This window comes from Oryx dammah, unplaced genomic scaffold (assembly GCF_014754425.2).
Source record: "Oryx dammah isolate SB20612 unplaced genomic scaffold, SCBI_Odam_1.1 HiC_scaffold_18, whole genome shotgun sequence".
NCBI classification, from domain to species: Eukaryota; Metazoa; Chordata; class Mammalia; order Artiodactyla; family Bovidae; genus Oryx; species Oryx dammah.
Window position 1 is genome coordinate 26,368,693 of NW_024070202.1, and position 22,000 is coordinate 26,390,692.

The 22,000-nt window shown below is 37.4% G+C and overlaps 1 protein-coding gene across 1 annotated transcript in view; it reads left to right on the forward strand.

Annotated features, from left to right (window-relative positions):
• AHR (aryl hydrocarbon receptor) overlaps positions 1-22,000 on the forward strand; it is a 52,817-nt gene that overhangs the window by 13,394 nt on the left and 17,423 nt on the right. The window contains exon 3 of the mRNA XM_040260614.1: positions 14,944-15,047. Coding sequence (XP_040116548.1) covers positions 14,944-15,047 — 104 coding nt within the window. The remainder of the gene's footprint in view (positions 1-14,943; positions 15,048-22,000) is intronic.

The window sequence follows — 22,000 nt, forward strand, 5'->3', positions numbered from 1 at the left end:
GTGGGGCAGAATTGAAGCTGCCTAGAGGATAGCCAGTGTGCCATTTAAGTACTAATATATTAATACTTACTGCTTTCGGGGCTGTCTTTCTCTCTCTGTGTATATGTGTTTATGCTTACACATATACATACACATATTAACATATGCATATTTAATTAAAAACTATCTATACATATTTTTTCATGATTGGATGTATATCCTGTTAAATCCCACAAGTAAAAGCATTTCCAAAATCTACCTTATAAAGAATGTCATAGTTTAGCAGGGCTCATTATGGAATTGTTACTTGTTAAAAAGGGTTTTCTGGGCTCTTCACTAATGAGTTTATGTTTTATTCTGGTTCAGTGTATTTGACAGTAGGCTCTTATTACCCTCTTAGTGTCATTCCTTCATCAAAGTATTTCATTTGAGGTCCTTTGAATTACTGGTTTTTATACTTAAGTGTGCCTCAGCATAACTTGGAAAGGTTGTTAAATGCACATTCTAGGATGTGACCTTTCTTTTGCTGATTCTGATTAGGTTTATCCAGAACCCAGGAATCTGTATTTTTATAAGCAATCTGGATAAGTTTAGGACAATGATTTAATCTGATTTTATGCCCTATGTAACTTAAATATTTTTTCTTTGTAAATCCAGATGTAGACAGTTTTAGAAAGACTTATGTGTGTTTGCTTGAGGTTCAGTGAAATGTGTACTCTAAGCAGTTACTGTAGGGTTGTTCAATATAGGAATAGAGTTAGGTGGAAGGTGAGTGAAATAATCAGTGAAAAATCCCAAAGTCTCCCCCAGACCACCAGTGGTCTAGGAAGGCAATGCAGTATTTTGAAAGCACACAGAGAATAAAATTTTCAGGTGATCGTTATGACCTAAACAGATACTAAGTGCAAACAGGGAAATGTGGAGCTTGAGGACAGTGATTAGGATTTCTATGTGTGGTGAAAACCACTCTCCCACTGTTAGGGAGAGAGTAGAGCGAAGGGAAGCGCTAAGTGAATAACAGGATGCAAACAGGGGGTGTGTTAATTCCTGCGGAAAGAACAATATAAACGAGTAATCATACAATCTTGTTAGAAAGGAAACTCAAGTTCTACTGTAACAATAGATATTTTTCCAAGAAAATACATCTATTTATTGCAAGTTTAAATAATCCAACTTGGATGGGATCTTCTTAAACTGTGAAGCCATGACTCTATTTCCATGACTGTCTGAAAAGCAGCACTTAAGTTTCAAGTACAACATTAATCTTGATCCATTTTTAATTAATCAGAACATTCTAAACTATAACTTTAGAGTACTTGAACAAAACTCAGTCATTATGGTAAAGTTAAGAAGGTGTTTCTGTACCATTATGAAACTAAAATGGTTTTTAAATACCTTTTGTAATTCAGGATTGTGCTTTATTTATTCTAAATACTGTGCACTGTGCTAAATTCATGAAGAAGAAAAAAAAGAGGGGAAGGCTTTTCTGCCCTCTCGAGTGTCTTATAAACTGTAACAAATACAGTATGTGAAATCCTTTAAAAATGTGCACATGAAATGTTTATAATGCAACAGTTAGGGAGTATTTTCAAGGGAGGGAAAAGGATTAGAAGCTTGTTAGTTATTAGTTTTGGTTTCAACTAAGGAAATAATGGAGGAAGTCTTTGAATGTTTAATCCTTGAAAACTCTTGAACTACAGGTATTGTAGATAGTAAAGCCCAGAGAATTTTCAGTTTGTAATTTCTACTTATTTTATAGATGAAGTAATCATTACAGCATTTTCATTTTCATAATACAATGCTTTATGGGTTTTTTTTTGGTGCATTTAAACATGCCACATATTGCCTATTTTTTTCACTAGAATAGAAGCTCCTTGAGAATATTGTGTTTATTATTACACCTTAAATACTTAGGACAATGCTTGCCCGGGAGTGGGCACTCAGAAAGTCTATTAATTATATTAACATATCTGAATAACAATGTAAAATTCATGTTGAAATTCTGAATTATATACTTTATATGAAATGTGTCTCTGGGGTTTGGTTTATGATGTTAATATTTTGCAGTTTCCAGATAATCTTGCTGTGAATAGCCACTTACAATGACTGTGATTGGTTCTATCAATTATTTTCTTTTCTTACTTCAGAATCTACAGACGCAGGGAATGTTTGTTTTAAGGAGCTAGAGCAGTAAGAGGTTTTTACATGGTCTCTCATCAGTTGGCTGAATCATATCGTGAGACATGTGGAAGTCCTGAAGGGCCCAGTCTGCTTTGAACTGACCCTCTCACCGCCCTTTCGCAGCGCTCTCCCTGCAGCCCCTTGCGTTCGTGGCTTCTCTGCCTTCACATTGTGTTTATTATCTTGCTCCTGGGCCAGGGTCGTTTTCTTCCTTGTTGGCTGTCCCTGTTGCACTTCCCAGTAGTCTGCCAGTCGAGGTGTATTTTTAAATTTTGTCAGCGCTGATGGGACGTACAAATAGGACTCTGAACTTAACAGGAAAAAGCACTCTCTTTGTACATTCAATAGATGAAAAATCCCAGAGTATAGGGACATTTTAATTTCTGCACCATGGACACGTTTAGACATGTTTCAGGATTAACAACCACATATTAATACTAGATTAATTGGAATTGTAAGTGTTTTAAGTTCTGTTCAGTTTCCTCAGCAGCATTGCTCTTCTGGGTTACCTTCCATTCTTCCCAGCTTTACAGTTGAAAGGCTTTTCTAAATTATGTATCAGTGAAGTATTTCTGTAGAGTCTTCTCTATTTTTAGAAAACAAATTTTAAAAATTCCAAATTGCTGTTTTCTGATGTTAGTAATTAAATACGAACATAGGAAAGTGCAGTTTTTGCTGCTTGATAGATTAAATCCAAGAGAAGCAAGCCTCTGGACAGAAAATGACCAAGTGGACCTGTGACCTGGCAAGTCAGTATGAAAGCCTAAAATCTTTAACATTGTGGTCATACTTTTCTATCAGATTTCAGATGTTAAAACTAAACTGTCCTTTTCTAATTTTTTTTAAAGTAGAAAATATAAGGAAGACCTATATCACAAGCGAGTTTTAAACTCACATAATATGTTACCTCTGAGATGGAGAATATTTAGAATAAAATTTAAATAACTTAATGACTGTGATCAATAATAGTTTATTAAGAGAGACTTAGATTTGGGGGGTTGCATGTGATCTAGTCTTTGAAATTGATTGACGTGAAGGAAAAGGGTTGTTTCCTTCTTCATTGTATCTCTTAAAGCCAGGATCAAAGAGTATACGTTGTGCTTGTTAGCCAGTCTGAATCAGTATGGTAATGGTTTATTCTTAGTAAGAGTAACTTCAACTTGTGAACAATGTTAAATTAGATTTCATTATCATTTTAAAAAATATTCATCATCATGTAAGTATCATTTACATTATTCTACTTTTTGACAGCCCTCCCCAAAATTAATGAGAATGACTAATCCACTTCTGTGTTGAAACACAAGTATCTATAATGAAGTAAAAAAAGGCAGAAAAGTTTTCTTTCTTTGAGACAATAGTAAGTGTCAAGGACATGTGGAATTGTTCATTCTGTAAAATATCCATAGTACTTGTTGTCCCTTTAAATATAGTCTTTAACTGTGAAATCTTACATCCTTCATTATACCTCTTCATGACATCTTTACAATGAAGTTGTGAACAGGAAAACTCAGAAACAGGAAAAAGGTGATTGTGTCTAGAGGTGAGTTTGGGGATCTGAGTTTGTAATATCAAAGTTCTGCATTTGCAGCTGTCACGGGGGACAGTTTTCTGGTTATTTGTGAAACTAGATGGGGCTTCCCAGGTAGAGCTAGTGGTAGAGAACCCACCTACCAGTGCAGGAAATGCAAGAGACGTAGGTTCAGTCCCTGGGTGGGGAAGATTCCTGGAGGGGGGACTGGTTACCCACCCCCATATTCTTGCCTGGAGAATCCCATGGACAGAGGAGCCCGGTGGGCTCCAGTCCATAGGGTCGCAAAGCTAAAGAGACGTAACCGAAGCAGCTTAGTACACACAGCACAGAAAGCTGGATAACATAGGGGCAAGGAGTCATGAATCACTGTACATGCTTAAATAATCACTGTCTTATAAAGCATAAACATTCTCCACATTGGAGTATTTTAAATTCATAGAGTCTAAAAGTGCTGGGAGAAGAGAGGATGAGAAGCATTAACTTCTGTTATGTGAGGATCTAAAATGTATTCAGCCTCAGTGTTTACCATGGATCTTGGTGGACTGTTTTAGATTAGAAATTGTACGTGCTTTTTTCTTGGTCTTCCTTTTGCAGGTATTTAATAATTTGCTTCCAGTTCATTAGGTTTTCAAAAAAGAGTTATTGTGTTTATTCATCTTTAACTTGTGTCTTTCTCTCAATTTCAGAACATTATCTTGAAAAGTATATATATATTTGAAGTATATATTTGAAGAATGAACTTGAACAAGCAGTAAAAACCAACTAAGAAATAGACCCTTTTTAAGGGTTGATATAAAAGTTTAAGATGTTTGTATATGTGTTTTTTACATTTACTGAATTTGTATGCTAACTTTATTTCCTTTTTTAAAAAAAAAAAGGAAAAAAAAATACTGTAGGCCAAGTAATTCACAAAACTTCCAGTATCATACATAGCAACTATAATTTCTTAATTCTAGAAATGTCCTAAAAGATCAACACATTTGAAATCATCCAATAGTGTTGTTTCATTAACCCGCTGTTTTCAGATGGTAATTTATGTGTTTTTTCCCCCAGAAACATGAAACATGAAAACTCTAACATTCATGATACCTTCCATAAATAAACTCATAAAATTTAGAGATTCTTTTAAATTTTAATTTATGGACTTAATATAACCAGATCCATGCAGATGGAAACATGGATACATGAAAAGAATGGTGGGACTTTCTTATTGAGTCAGGGTGTAGTACATTCAAGTCTTGGCTCTTATATTTAATAATATGACCTATATGGATCAGGAATGTAATGTCTCTTTTCCATGTATAGTCTAACTTACAGCAAAAGAGGCATTAAATTCTATGGGTGGTGGCTTAGTCATGTCCAAGTCTTGTGACCCTACGGACTGTAGGCTGCCAGGCCCCTCTATCCATGGGATTTTCCAGGCAAGAATAGTGGAGCAGGCTGCCGTTTCTTTCTCCCGGGATCTTCCCAACCCAAGGATCAAACCCAAGTCTCCTGCATTGCTGGCAGATTCTTTACTGATTGAGCCACCAGGGAAATCCTTAAATTCTATGAATAAATAAAATGACAAAATTATTTTATGATATTTTATATAGGACACTTTTATCTAGAGTGTTTTTCTTTGCTTTGGCAAGTATTCTTTAAAAACACAGTGACATGCATATCAGAACCTGCACTCATTATGTTCTTTAAAATATGTTTTGCTTCTTTCTTGTCTCTTTTAAATTTACTGCTTTAATGAGTTTCTCTTTGATCATTTCCTAGTTATATGACTCTAGGATCCCTGATCCTTACTTGCTTGGCCATGAGCAGTTCCAGTTGGTTATAAATTTATGGGCTTAGCTTTCTTTTTAAAGGAAGATTACCACTGGGGAAATATTAAAGCCAGCCCAACTTTTGTAGTTTTCTCTCCCACCCCCCTTCCCCGCCCCCAGTACAGGTTGTAAATGTCTTTAGTTAAATTTTAGTTTGAGAGACTTTGTGAGACTTTTTGTGAGACCTCACTGTTGGTTAATGGAACTATACATCTGCCCTGTTATAGTGTTTTAGAAACTATTTTCACATATAATGTAAAATTAATCCCTTGAGGGTCTGTAATGAGACACAGTAACACTACAACTAATCATTTTTATTCAGTAATGATATATATATGTATTATTTTTTAATACTCATGGCTTTTTGACCTTTTGATCAGCTTTTTTTGTGTGGTATCCTTGCTAAAACTTTTTATTTTATATTGGAGTATAGTTGATTAACAGTGTTGTGATAGTTCCAGGTGAACAGTGAAGGGGCTCGGTGGTACATATACATGTATCCATCTTTGCTCAAATTCCTCTCCCATCTAGGCTGCCACATAACATTGAGCAGGGTTCCCTGTGCTATACAGTAGGGCCTTGCTGGTTATCCGCTTTAAATATAGCAGTGTGTACATACCAATCCCAGACTCCCTAACTGTCCCCCTGTCCCCCATACCCATAAGTTCTATCTCTTAAGTCTGTAAGTCTGTTTCTATTTTTGTAAATAAGTTAATTTGTATCACTTCTTTTTAGATTCCACATGTAATGGATATCATATATTTCCCTCTCCCTGTCTGACTTACTTCAGTCAGTATGAGAATCTCTAGGTCCATCCATGCTATTGCAAACAGCATTGGTTCATTCTTTTTAATGGCTGAGTAATATTCCATTGCATATATATATATATAATATACACACACATCTTCTTTATCCATTCCTCTGTTGATTACATTTAGGTTGCTCTTGGAAACAGTGCTGCAATGAACATTAGGCTGCATGTGTCCATTTTGACTGGTGTGAGATGATACCTCATTTGCATTTCATTATTAGTGATGTTGAACATCTTTTTATGTGCCTCTTGGCTATCTTTATGTCTTCTTTGGAGAAATATCTATTTAAGTCTTCTGCCTATTTTTTGATTGGGTTATTTTTTGATGGTATTAAGCTTCATGTGCTGTTTGTACATTTTGGAGACTAATCCCTTGTCAGTCACATCATTTGTAAATATTTGCTCCCAATCTGTGGATTGTCTTTTCATTTTGTTTGTGGTTTCCTTTGTTGTGCAAAAGTTTTTGAGTTTAATTTGGCCCCGTTTATTTTTGGTTTTATTTCCATTATTCTAGGAGACAGATCAAAAATATCTTGCTGTGACTTATGTCACAGAGTGTTCTGCCTATGTTTTTATAGTATAGTATCCAGTCTCTCATTTAAGTCTTTAACCCATTTTGAGCTTAGTTTTTGTGTATGGCATTAAAGAATGATCTGATTTCATTTTTTTACAGGTAGCTGTCTGGCTTTCCCAGCACCATTTGTTGAAGACACTGTCTTTCCACCATTGTGTAGTTTTGCCCCCTTTGTCATAGATTAATTGACCAGAGGTGCATGGGGTGATCAATCATTTTTAATCTGTTGGTCAAATTCATTTATTTGTTCATAGCTGGAGATTTAAATTTGGGAGTCATCATAGTGTCATTGGAATAGTATTTTAAACCATGAAAATGAAAAAAATATTCTTGGGGAAAGCCTATAGAATAAGAGGAAAATACCAAAGATAAAACATTTTAGGAATGGGCAGAGAGAGGAAAGCACATGTGTGCGTGTATGTGTAACATGAAATTGTGATACAGTTTCAGCAAACGTCATTATGGTGATGCTTGCTCAAAGATGACCTCATTTGGTGTTTCAAGTTCTTAGAGAGTCAAGGAGAAAATTACACCTGAAAGTACAAACTAAAATGAAATTTAAGTCCACAGAAAAATAATAATACTAGAGGAAGTAATTTCTGGTTCTTGGTTGTCCATAGAAAACAGTAAGCTATCCAGGTGCCCACAGTGGGAGGTTGAGAGGGGAGACAGTAAAATTGGACCAACTGGAACCTAAAGTTGTCTGTATTGAATTCTTTTAGCCTGAAATTGGGTAAAGTTGTCTGTATTGAATTCTTTTAGCCTGAAATTTAGCCTGGTAGCTCAGATGGTAAAGAATCTGCTTGCAAAGGTGGGGAACCTGGGTTCAGACCCTGGGTCTGGAAGATCCCCAGGAGAAGGAAATGGCTACTCACTCCAGTATTTTTGCTTGGAGAATCCCAGGGACAGAAGAGCCTGGCAGGTTGCAGTCCATAGGGTTGCAAAGAGTTGGACATGACCAAGCCACTTTCACTTCATTCAGCCTTAAGTTTGCCAGCATGGTGTGAGAGTGCTTTTATGGTCGGTTTTACAGAATATGCTGTTGTCCACTGGACTGTGTGGATAGTGTCTAGTCTCTGTGTCACAGAAGTAGCTCCCCTCTGTTTGTCCTGGCCCAGTAGAGGGAGATTGTTGTGTAAGGAGAACACCAGCAGGAAGGGGACTTGGAGGTGGTTCAGTTACCTAACCCTGTGGCTTTAGATTAGACCTGTATCCTCACTGTTCCACAGTTTTCATATTCTCAGCATAAACAGTACGAATGCTTGCCTGCCTGATGTTGTAAGTTTGTAGTGGATTTATCCTAAATAGTAAGATCTTTGTGAACCAGATTCTGAAATTAAAATTGTTTACAGTTGACCCTTGCATAACATGCAGATTTGTCAAAAACAGGCATGAAACTTTATAGTCAGCTCTCCACATCCATGGTTCCTCTCTAGCCAAAGCTCTGCGTCCGTGGATTCAGCCCATCATGGATCATGTAGTGCTGTGTTATTTACTGGGGGGAGAAGCCCATATATATGTGGACCTGCCCAGATCAAACCCCATGTTGTTCACGGGTCAGCTGTACATATAGAATTTTTTGTTACTGCCCTGTGTTTCAGCCGTCGATTTTGTGGTTCTACTTTCATCTTTATAAAATTGAGATGAGAATTCCTTCCTGAAGGCATTCATGTTAATAATGAACTCTTTAAGCAGATGAATGATAATTTTAGAGGATTTGAGGGAATGAAATCCAGAACATTGTGAGTTACTTCCTCAATCTTGATTTTCTGAGTCACTCGGAGCAGTGGTACCTTCTCTTCAGCATCTCTCGGGAACTTGTTAATGAAGCAGACTGAGGGGCCCCATACTAGGCCTGCAGAATCAGAATTCTAGAGGCTGGGGTCCCACAATGTGTTTTAATAGTCTTCCAGATGATTCTGATGTCTGAGAAAGTTTGAGAATCACTGCTATGATTCTCCTTGATCAAATTGATTAAATTCTCCTACTTAGAATGCAGTTTTAATTTCACTGTTTGCATGGAAAGTCAGATGCAACTCAGTTCTCACTGAAAAGGTAAACTAATTGCTCTAGTTGGTTTCATTAATTCAGAGGCCTAACATGTAGTTACAGTAGAGTTGCACGTAACTAAAATGTAAAACTGAAAAATTTTGAGTAATATCATTCAAAGTCAGTTTCCACTTGATGGAGAGTAAGTTAGATAGTTTCCACTTGATCTAACTTTAAGGACTTTTTCAACTTTAGAATGATGGGTTTTTTTTTTTTTTAGATTTGCTAAAAAAAGACAGTAACCACCACTTTAGCCTACATTCACTCATTATAAACTAACATTTGGATTTTTAAAAAACAAATTGACTTTTATTCTGCCTTGGTGAGTAGAAACTTCCAGGCAGAAAAAATAATCTGTGACTATCATCAGAAAGCACTGAACCATATACATCTTTGTCTCCTAGAGACTTAGGAAAATATAATATATATATATTCTCCTAGAATGCAACATGGTTTTTTATTTTTGTTTAATATAAATTTATTTATTTTAATTGCAGGTTAATTACTTTACAGTATTGTATTGATTTTGCCATACATCAACATGAATCCGCCACAGGTATACACGTGTTCCCCATCCTGAACCCTCCTCCCTCCTCCCTCCCCGTACCATCCCTCTGGGACGTCTCAGTTTCTTTTTTAAACTTCAGCTTCTTCTTTCTCACAAAAGGGCAATACTTCCTTTACCAAAAAGCAAACTTCATGTTACTGAAGCGAAATATCTTATTACCTCAAAGGATCTAGAAGAAACTCCCTTTAGGTACACTTATATATGATTGGAAATTATTTGTAAATACTCATTGATACTCAATTGGGGTATGTAGTATTAAGTAATATAGTATTTTTTATATTCAGTAGTATAGTATAGTATAGTGAAGTCGCTCAGTCATGTCTGACTCTTTGCAACCCCGTGGACTGTAGCCTGCCAGGCTTCTCCATTCATGGGATTCTCCAGGCAAGAATACTGGATTGGGTTACCATTTCCTTCTCCAGGGGATCTTCCCGACCCAGGGATTGAACCTGGGTCTCCTGCATTGGAGGCAGATGCTTTAACCTGTCAGCCACCAGGGAAGATCTTATATTCAATAAATACTGCTTTATTTAGCCCTTTTTAAATTTGGTGATAGTTTTGCTCTCTTACATGCTTATATGAATGTGGGAATAGAACTTAAACTTTTCCTGCCAGAAGTAATAAGGGGGGTGATAAATATTATTGTAAAATAAATTGAATTTATATCAACAGATTAAAAAGACTTATGCTTTTTCCTGGCAAGGCATTTATCATGACATCCTTCTGTTTAAATGCCAACAATAGTAACAAAATACAAAGTATAGCTTACTACATGCCAATATTTGTTCCCCGTGAATTTCTCTCTTAACAATTCAGAGCATGTTTATGAAGAAGAAATATTTGGCTTGTAGGGAGAAATGGAAATCTCAGCTTTGCTATGTAAGGAAAGAAAGTGCCATGTTAAGAAACATGGATACAGTTAAGTGCATGTGAGAATAAGACTTGAATATGGGGAAAAAGACTTGAATCAGTTGGTAATAATTAAAATCTTATAATCTGATAATGCTGTGACATATTTACACTCTAAATTCTATTATCAATTAAATTCTTGCACAGCTGTTTCATTGATCTCTCAAAGAGGAAATAGTTGAAATATTGTGATGGTCTATAACCTTAATATCCCACTGAATGCTCAAAGTCAGAGCCTTACAGCAGACTTTGGGAGATGTGCTGTTCCTACAGGTGAGGGAAGGGTTTTAACAAGTTCTGTGCAGTAGGGCAGATTTCCCAATAGCAGAATTGACTCATGACTTGTTTTCAGATAGTATATTTTGTTTCTGTAAACTACCATGTATTTAATTCCAGGGGTGTGATGATTAAAGTGTCTTCTCCATCTGATTATGCATGTAATTTTTATAACAATTTATAAGTTTGAAATATCTTCAAATTTATGTTTATAGTCATCATAGCAGTCCTGTCAGACACTCATTAATGCTCCCTGGTTAGAGATGAGAAAACACTCAGTTATCCCTGGTGTGTAACTTTTAGTGTCAGCTGCCATCATGGTTTGAGGGTGTATAAACTCAGTGTACAGCCTATTCTCTCTATACTTGACTGTCAGTTATAGATTCAGGCATCACCCAAGTACTCCGCATGCTATTTTAGCCCTCATAAGAATTTGTCTCCAGAGGTATCACTGTCCTGATTTAAAGATGAGGAAAGGAAAGATCACAGGTGGTTAGCATGGGGGAGAAGTCTGGTAGGCGGTTGGTAATAGCTCATGCTATTGGGGTCTAGCTACCTGGGTTCTTATCTAGGCTTTACCATTTCAAGGTATAACCTTGGGAAAGTTTCTTAACCTCCTTAAGTCTGTTTCCTAATCTACTGAAAGGACAATAAGGCCAGTCTCTTATAACTCTTGTGAAGATTAAATAAGATGTAATACCTGGAAATGGCTTGGCATAGTGTGTGAGCTCTGAGTATCACACATTATTACTAAGGAAATTATTGAACGGCACTCAGATGGTAGGAAGGTCATCTCCCCACATCTGCTTCTTACTCTTCTGTTGCTTTCTAATCAAGGCAAGAAATGTGCATGTGAAAGTGAGTATTATTAATTAATACATCTCCTAGAAGGCAGAGGTGGTAGGTATGAAATCAAGAAATAGAGGACAGATTCATGGAGGGGCAAAATTTACATAATTTGGGGCAAGTCTCCAGGATCTGAGTTTTCTAAAAAGTCATATTAGTATTTTTTTAGGTGAGAATGGGAAGGGAGTGTACCCTTCCTGGACTGATCTTTGCACAATATTTACTTAAATTCTTAAGTGATTATTAGCCTTAAACATGAGAGCAACAGAAGTACTTGTTTGCTTGTCTTCGGAAGAACCCTAGTGATCCTTCTCCAAAATGCACTCATCACTTTTCCTACTTAAGCAGTAGTTATACCTATTAAGTATTGTCCCACCAACAGTTAGAACTGTAAGTATTGTTGTTTAGAAAGAGTTTATACTTTGTCTCTTTCAAGTTTCTCTAATATTTTAATTAAATTCCATGCTGGTACTTAATGTTTTTGGCATTCTTTTCTAGTTCTTTATTTCCATAGCTTCTATGCCCTACTTAAAGGCAGGGTCTGTTCTAATGTCTAATTGCATTGGCTGATATCTCCCATACAAGACCAGAAACAAATAAGTTACTGAGATGAATGGCCGCTTTCATTTCTTATTCAGCTTCTCAGCGGTCCAGTAATACTAGTGGGAACTGACATAGATTGTTTTGATTGAAAGTTAACTTTAAAAGATTCCTGGTAAAATTTAGACATTTAAATTTGACACTATTCATATCTATTTTTAGGATGACTTTGCTTCTTTCATAATATCAGGGTTTGGATTTTGTTTTCTTAAGAACAAATCTTACCAATATTTGGTATAACTTTTGCCTTTTATTGTATTGTATTATTGGAGTATAATTGCTTTACAATGTTGTGCTAGTTTCTGTTGTACAACAAAGTGAATCAGCTATAAGTATAGATACACACCCTCCCTTTTGAGCTCCCTCCCACCTCACCCCCATCCCACCCCTCTCGGTCATCCCAGAGCCACTGATGAGCTCCATGTGCTGTACGGCAGCTTCCCAGAAGCTAGCTATTTTACACATGGTAGTATATATATTGGGCTTCCCTGGTGGCTCAGACCATAAAGAATCTGTCTGCAGTGTGGGAGACGTGGGTTCGATTCCTGGGTCAGGAAGATCCCCTGGAGAAGGGAATGGCAACCCACTCCAGTATTCTTGCCTGTCAGTGCTCCTCTCCCTCACGCTGGAGCTTTTGGAAAAGTAGGAGAGTGTAGTTAACCCTGACATTGTGAGGCTTTAATGGATTCCAGCAAGTGCAGCCGCTAGAAAGCAAACGAGAACTTACAGGATATAAAGGGGAGAAACAGGATATAAAGGGGAGAAGAACCTTTCCGTCCTCTACCTTTCAGTGAGAAGATATTGAACCTTTTCCTTTGGTCTTGGCGAACTATTAGATCAGTTAGTTTACCTCAAACTGTTTTTTGGCCTAAGGAAATCTGTTCTGTGGCCTTTTGGAATTGTTATATTCAGAGGCCAGTGTTTTGGCCTCTTCTTTCAGAGACATGTTTTAAAAGTTGCAAAGGCCAGAACTTGGCATAAGGTTGAAATGTGACACATGCATTGGTGATTTACCAGAAAATAGACTTCAAACATGAAAATGTTTTATATGGAATGCTTTTCTCAAACTGAGAGGAAATTTGGTTATTAATAAATCTCTGGTTTATCACTGAGCCCCATTATACTTAGCACATAAAAATTTAATGAAGTAAGAGATCTTAAAAAGATTGTCAAGGTTTGTTTTGCTTAATGGCTTCTCTTATTCAAATATCACAGGTTACAAAAAGATCAGTAGAATAGAAAGGTATTATAATAGTGTCTAAAAGTCCATACTTTACAAAAGGGAAATCCATAAGCTCTGGGAAGTACTGTAATAAGTAAAGCTACCATTTACTGAAGTAATATTGAGTTCCTCTGTGCTGGAAATTTCACATATATTTGAATTATTTTTTACAACAGCTCCTGCAGGGTAAGTTTTTGTTTTCTCTATTACCATTTTACATACCAGGAGACAGGCTCAAAAAGCTCCCACATTTAGGAAATGGCAGAGCTGAGATTTGAACTCAATTCTCTGTGATATAAATGCCCACATGTTTTAACTGAGAGACTATTTGACGGTGCTCAGGAAAACACTGAATAAGTAAATGGTGGCTGTTATTATTTTTGTTCAGCTGTGCTGTCTCCCAGACTAAATGTGTACACACACACACATACACACACAGGAGAGAGATGGGAAGGTGGTGATACATGCTGCTTGAGAGCATGGTATCTCCTACTGCAAGCATCTCACCATCCCATCCGCCTCTCCTTCACATAAGCAGTCCACAAGCAGTTAGCTAGTACTCTTGCCCGAAAATCCCATGGACGGAAGTGCCTGGTAGGCTACAGTCCGTGGGATTGCAAAGAGTCAGACACAACTGAGTGATTTCACTTCACTTAATGAAAGAGAAGCCACGTTACAAGGTGTAATACCTAGGAACAGACGTAAAAATACATGTGCAAATCTTTTTTTGTGGACAACTTTAAAGCATTCTAGTGGGACAAAGAATAGAGACTTGAACAAATGAAGAAACATACATGTTCTTGGACAGACAGATGTTATGAATGATTAACATTCATAAAGATGTTAATTCTCCATGAGTTGATTTATAAGTTTCATATGAAGTTAATAACAATACTAACAGGCTTTTTTACCCTAAAACTAGAGGGCCCTAACTTTAATGGACATATATCTCTTTAATAAGGGGTTTGATTGATTCTTTCTCTTACCGCCCCTAGTTCACAGAAGTTAGATGATTATATAGAGAGATTAATTTTTTTTTATAGATTAGGTTGTGAGGAACCTTATTATTCTAAATAGATGAGAACCAGAGGAGTGTTACAGCAATGTCATACAGTTCTTTGAATAATAATAATGTGTGCTCAGTTGTGTCCGACTCTTTGTGACCCCAGGGACTATAGCCCACCAGGCTCCTCTGTCCGTGGGCTTTGCCAAGAATACTGGAGTGGGTTGCCATTTCCTTCAGGGCATCTTCCCAACCCAGGGGTCAAACCTGGGTCTTCTGCATTGGCAGGAAGGGTTCTTTACCAGTCGTGCAACCTGGGAAACAGTTTACTTGAAACTTCTCAAGTAATATGCCAAAAATCATATACTGAACTCATCAAAAATTGTCTTTAAGAATCTGTCAGCTGACATTAGAAACCACCCATTGGCAAAGGATTATTAGTCATTGCAGTACCAGTAGATACCAATTTTTCACATTCTTTTTTCGGTGTACATAGGTTTTTTTTTTCTTAGAGCTCTTTGAAATCGCTTATTTTAAAAACTAACTACTGTATCCTTGTTTTTCCCTCTTTTTTCCCTAGTTGCATTAAAGACCTCCCCAGCTGACAGAAATGGAGTCCAGGACAACTGTAGAAGCAAATTCAGAGAAGGCCTGAACTTGCAGGAAGGAGAATTCTTACTACAGGTAAATTGTAGTAGATAGAGTTCTTTTTCATTAGAACCATTATAAATGGAAAATTAGTTAATAGCCTTTTAACTGTCCCTCGTTTCTTTAGGACTCAGTGATTCATAGCAATTTCATCTGCACTACAGTAGTGGTATAATGCTAGTACATGAATAAATGGAATTTTATGAAGTATTAGAAGTCTAGTTATCACTTTCCCTGTTGCATTTCTTTAAATAGCAAGGAATTCTAGATCATTTTAAAGGTTCCCTTTAAGACATTGGTTTTAGGTATATGTTTTTAGGAATATAGTTCCGTTAAAATAATTTTATTTAATAGTTTGAAATTGTTCTTAACCTGAACAATGTGTTCTTGTAACTATATTTTCTTTTAGCAGCTGTGTATGACTTACCAACGTGCTATAGATTTTTTTAAGCCTCTATCAGCCCTATTGTCATGCATTAGAACTCTGAGAGTTTCTGGTAGATTTGTCTGTGAAAGTATTTGAAATCTTTTCCTATTTTTCTTTCTCTTGGAGCCAATAAAATGCTTGATTCTCAGTTAAATTCTCAGATATTTATTCTGTTCAAGAATGAAGATGTATGCTATAAAGAATGTACATATGCATAACTGAATCACTTTGCTGTACACTTGAAACTAACTCAGTACTGCAAAGTAACTCTACTTCAATTTAAAAATATTAAAGAGAAGAAACTCAAAATTTAAAGGATGTGTGCTGTAATCTGTACTATTATTACAAATTTTTAATTCTACAGAACTTTTAATTCTACATAACAATTTTTAATTCTACCCAGTGAACTGAGATGTGAACTTAATTTGCAGCTGTGATAAAAAGCAGCTGTAAGTTTCAGTAACTCCATTAATTCAGTAAATGCTTAAGGGTAACCTGACAATTTATAACACTTTATTATAATTTATAAAATTGTATATAACAAATTATAATTTTATAATTGTGTTCAAATCCCTGATAGGGAAAATTAACTTTTGCTTCCATTATGTTAGAAATAAGTTAAGTATATTCAACCATGAGTCATCCTCCTGCCTCTGGCTGAGGATTTCTATGTACTGATATATTAGCTGAAACCCAAACACCCCTTAGGTCACAGGAAAGCATTCTGATAATTGCTGCTTCATATGATTACACATAGCGGGCTTCCCAGATCATACAGTGGTAGAGAATCTGCCTGCCATTGCAGGAGACACAAGAGATGCCAGTTTGATCCCTGGGTTGGGATGATCCTCTGGAGAAGGAAATGGCAACCCACTCCAGTATTCCTGCCTCGGGAATCTCATAGACAGAGGAGCCTGGCAGGCTGCAGTCCGTGGGGGTCACAAAGAGTTGGACATGACTGAGCGTGTGCATGTGCGCACACACCACACGCACAGACACGCGCACACACACAATGTGATTAAATACATCTCGGTTTATGTAGTAACGTAATAAGAAAGTTCAGGTGAAAATAGACAAATGTGGCATGCTTCACACTTCTTATCTTAAACTGGCTTAGATTATAGGCCAGTGATTTTTATTTTCTCCCTAAAACATTTAGACAGATTGTCAACATATCCTATGTCAAGGGCCCAGAATAAAAATATACTGCTGCAAGCTGGTGTTCACTTTTTAATTTTCTAAAAGTTGGAAGCATTTAAATATTTAAAATGAATAGTCCATCATTAATTCTGTTTTATGCCATTTGTAGATTATTCTCCAGCAGGAGGCATCACATACTATACAATTTGCTTAGGACGTGCTAAGTCACTTCAGCCATGTCTGACTCTTTCCAACCCAATGGACTGTAGCCCGCCCAGGCTCCTCTGTCCATGGGATTTTCCAGGCAAGAATACTGGAGTGTGTTGCCATTTCTTCCTCCGGGGAATCTTCCCAGGGTTCGAATCCCTGTCCCTTAGGTCTCCTGTGTTAGCAGGTGGGTTCTTTAGCACTACCACAATCTGGGAAACCCTTACTTAGGACAGTACCTATTCTCCCATATGAAGTAGATGACCAAAGCATAGTAGACATGTGAAGATGGGATATTTCATTATGTACAGTTACCATAATGTGTGGTCATCAACTAGTTATCTAAGAGGATATGTCCAGAGGTGCAGCACACTATTTGGCTTATAACTTTGGTGAGTCTTTGCCTTTGGTTTTAACAAAGGAGGCACATGAAGAAAATATTTTCAAATATTTAACAAAAGTTTAAAATGTTTATTTTCTTTATTAAATTTATTACTGTCTTACAAGGAATGAAAATAAAACAATAAGTAACTTTTGTACCTTTTCATTATGCATATACATTCTGTCTGGTGATACCTAATATTGTGCTTATTAAATTCTACAGCTTCATTTTTGAAATAACAACAGTTCAAATTATAAATAACAGTATTAATTGCAGTTCATTTCTCTTATTAAATAGTAAGTGTAGCTCAATATGATTTTCAGATAGTTGTCACTGAGACTAATAATAATAATTTTGTTAGTATGTAATTACCAAATTTATTCCTTCTTTTAACTTGCTGAGATAGTAATTCAGTATAACTTCATTCTGCATGGTATTTCAGATCATTATATATATATATATAACTGATATGTACATATATATTTTTAAGAGGCTTTTTGGTTTATTTCTGACAGTTAACATTTGTCTAAAAGTTACTGGCATACCCTAAATTATTTTCGTGTCTCCTGGAATACACTAATGAGCTTCTTGGAAAGTACTAAATTTCTTTCACTTTTCAGAAAACATGATATTCTCCAAAATAATATGTATATGATCAATGGGTACTGTTGTCTGGAAGGAAGATACTTTGAAAACAAACAAAAAAAAGCAGTAATGCACATAACCCTACTACAACCAAGTGAAAATTAAGAATGCTCAATTTGGGGGGTGTTGACCTAACAGAAGCAAAAGATATTAAGAAGAGGTGGCAAGAATACACAGAAGAACTGTACAAAAAAGATCTTCATGACCAAGTTAATCACGATGGTGTGATCACTTATCTGGAGCCAGACATCCTGGAATGTGAAGTCAAGTGGGCCTTAGAAAGCATCACTACGAACAAAGCTAGTGGAGGTGATGGAATGCCAGTTGAGCTATTTCAAATCCTGAAAGATGATGCTGTGAAAGTGCTGCACTCAATATGCCAGCAAATTTGGAAAACTCAGCAGTGGCCACAGGACTGGAAAAGGTCAGTTTTCATTCCAATCCCAAAGAAAGGCAATGCCAAAGGATGCTCAAACTACCACACAATTGCACTCATCTCACATGCTAGTAAAGTAATGCTCAAAATTCTCCAAGCCAGGCTTCAACAATATGTGAACCATGAACTTCCAGATGTTCAAGCTGGTTTTAGAAAAGGCAGAGGAACCAGAGATCAAATTGCCAACATCCGCTGGATCATTGAAAAAGCAAGAGAGTTCCAGAAAAACATCTATTTCTGCTATATTGAGTATGCCAAAGCCTTTGACTGTGTGGATCACAATAAACTGTGGAAAATTCTGAGAGAGATGGGAATACCAGACCACCTGACCTGCCTCTTGAGAAATCTGTATGCAGATCAGGAAGCAACAGTGAGAACTGGACATGGAACAACAGACTGGTTCCAAATAGGAAAAGGAGTACGTCAAGGCTGTATATTGTTGCCCTGCTTATTTAACTTATATGCAGAGTACATCATGAGAAATGCTGGACTGGAAGAAACACAAGCTGGAATCAAGATTGCTGGGAGAAATATCAAAAACCTCAGATATGTAGATGACACCACCCTTATGGTGAAAAGGAACTAAAAAGCCTCTTGATGAAAGTGAAAGAGGAGAGTGAAAAAGTTGGCTTAAAGCTCAATATTCAGAAAACGAAGATCATGGCATCCAGTCCCATCACTTCTTGGGAAATGGGTGGGGAAACAGTGGAAACAGTGTCAGACTTTATTTTTTTGGGGCTCCAAAATCACTGCAGATGGTAACTGCAGCCATCTGAAATTAAAAGACGCTTACTCCTTAGAAGAAAAGTTATGACCAACCTAGACAGCATATTCGAAAGCAGAGACATTACTTTGCCGACTAAGGTCCGTCTAGTCAAGGCTATGGTTTTTCCTGTGGTCATGTATGGATGTGAGAGTTGGACTGTGAAGAAAGCTGAGCGCCGAAGAATTGATGCTTTTGAACTGTGGTGTTGGAGAAGACTCTTGAGAGTCCCTTGGACTGCGAGAAGATCCAACCAGTCCATTCTGAAGGAGATCAGCCCTGGGATTTCTTTGGAAGGAATGGTGCTAAAGCTGAAACTCCAGTACTTTGGCCACCTCATGGGAAGAGTTGACTCATTGGAAAAGACTCTGATGCTGGGAGGGAGTAGGGGCAGGAGGAGAAGGGGACGACCGAGGATGAGATGGCTGGATGGCATCACAGACTCAATGGACGTGAGTCTGAGTGAACTCCAGGAGTTGGTGATGGACAGGGAGGCCTGGCGTGCTGCGATTCATGGGGTTGCGAAGAGTCGGACACGACTGAACAACTGAACTGAACTGAATCATTAGACATTTTAGTTCTTTGTGGGTGCCATTGCCATTCTTCATCCTGGGGAAATTGCCAGGCATGATAAAGCATAATATGTGAAGTCAAGGATCTCAGATCCCAGTTGTGATTGTGTGAGTCACAGCCATACAACAGTTGGTGATTAGTAACACCACTCTTATGGCAGAAAGTGAAGAGGAGCTAAAAAGCCTCTTGATGAAAGTGAAAGAGGAGAGTGAAAAAGTTGGCTTAAAGCTCAACATTCAGAAAACGAAGATCATGGCATCTGGTCCCATCACTTCATGGGAAATAGATGGGGAAACAGTAGAGACAGTGTCAGACTTTATTTTTTTGGGCTCCAAAATCACTGCAGATGGTGACTGCAGCCATGAAATTAAAAGACACTTACTCCTTGGAAGAAAAGTTATGACCAACCTAGATAATATATTCAAAAGCAGAGACATTACTTTGCCGACTAAGGTCTGTCTAGTCAAGGCTATGGTTTTTCCTGTGGTCATGCATGGATGTGAGAGTTGGACTGTGAAGAAGGCTGAGCGCCGAAGAATTGATGCGTTTGAATTGTGGTGTTGGAGAAGACTCTTGAGGGTCCCTTGAACTGCAAGGAGATCCAACCAGTCCATTTGAAGGAGATCAACCCTGGGATTTCTTTGGAAGGAATGATGCTAAAGCTGAAGCTCCAGTACTTTGGCTACCTCACGCGAAGAGTTGACTCATTGGAAAAGACTCTGATGCTAGGAAAGATTGGGGGCAGGAGGAGAAGGGGACGACCGAGAATGAGATGGCTGGATGGCATCACGGACTCGATGGACGTGAGTCTGAGTGAACTCCGGGAGATGGTGATGGACAGGGAGGCCTGGCGTGCTGCGATTCATGGGGTCGCAAAGAGTCGGACACGACTGAGCGACTGAACTGAACTGAACTGAACTGAAAGGTAGCAGATCACGGTACGACGCACAGTGCTACATGGGCACACTTTAGAGCCAACCTCGCCCTTGTGGCTCAGCGTGTTCCTAGCTCTCAGCTCTTCACTTCCGTGTCCTCGATTTATAAACTGGACTGTGACACCTACTTCTGTGGATTGCTGAGGGAATTAAAAGTTATTTGAATACATAAACCATTTAGAAAAGTGATTGTTAAGGAATAGGTGCTGTTTGTTGTCTGTATAGTCAGGCTCTCAGAAGTATAATATAGACTAGGGATCCTGAAGGTGAAAGGGATTGGAGTGAAAAGGAAGACTGTCACACTGTTTCTTTCACCCTGTCTGACAGTGAGGGTATTTACTAGTGTGTGGGCATCATAAGCACAGGGGTGACGGCTTGTTCATTTGTGAATCTCATTACTGAGCATGCGTCCTGTCTGGTGGGTAACATTTTATTAAGTGCTAAGCAGACTACTTGCTATCATTTATGTGTCCCTGTAGTTCACAAAGCATGATCTGGTAATACTTGATCTGCTCATTGCCACAGCTGCATGTTGCCTCACATGAGGTGAGTGCCAGCTCTGTACCAGGTACTGCGTTAGGTGAGACACAGTCATCCTATCCTCTTGATAAAGAACCCGTTTTTCAGTCAGGGACACTAAAGCTCGAACTGGTAAATAACAAAACCACACTGTTGGTAAGAGAGAGAAGAATCTAGTCCAAATTCTGATTCCAAACTATGTGGTTCTTAAACTAAACCATTCCATGTCTCGCTTTACAGAGAAAAGAGTGTCTCAGGAGGGTTTAACAATCAGCGCACATAGCATGAAGAAAAACAAGTACTGAGTTGAACTCAAGCAGGCAATAATGAGGGCTTGAGATTTAAAAGATGTGATCACAATGAATTCTTAGGGTGATCTAAATACTTTTGTTACCATATAGAGATATTAACCTAGGACTCAAACAACTGCTAAAAGAATAGGAAGAGAGCATAACTTCTAAACTAAAAGAAAGAAAAAGGGATAATAAAAAATAATTGCCCCAATGGAGGCAAAGTGGAAAAAGTAGCCTTGTATATAGGTTAACAGATAGAAATAACACCTATAAAATATGATAGCTTTAAACCTAAATATTATTAGTAATTATATTAAATAGAACTTAATTTGCTATATACTTGTCTTACATGTATATATTAGTTCTAAAGTATAGTCCATTTGTATTCCTTTTCTAAAATAAAAATGTTTTCAATGTTTTATCATACATCTAAATTTCAAACCGCATTAGTGCTTAAACTATCTTTACACAGAGATTTTCTGCTATCAAATTTCTTTTAAGGCTCTAATCAACATCTTTACATACTATCTTCCTTTAAAGGCCGTGTGACAGAGTGCAGTAAATGATATGTGTACAATTATGCTTAGAAAACATGTCCAGTGTATTAAAAACAAAACCTATAGAGCATGAAGAAGAAGAAATCAATATTCTATTCAAGTTATTGTGATT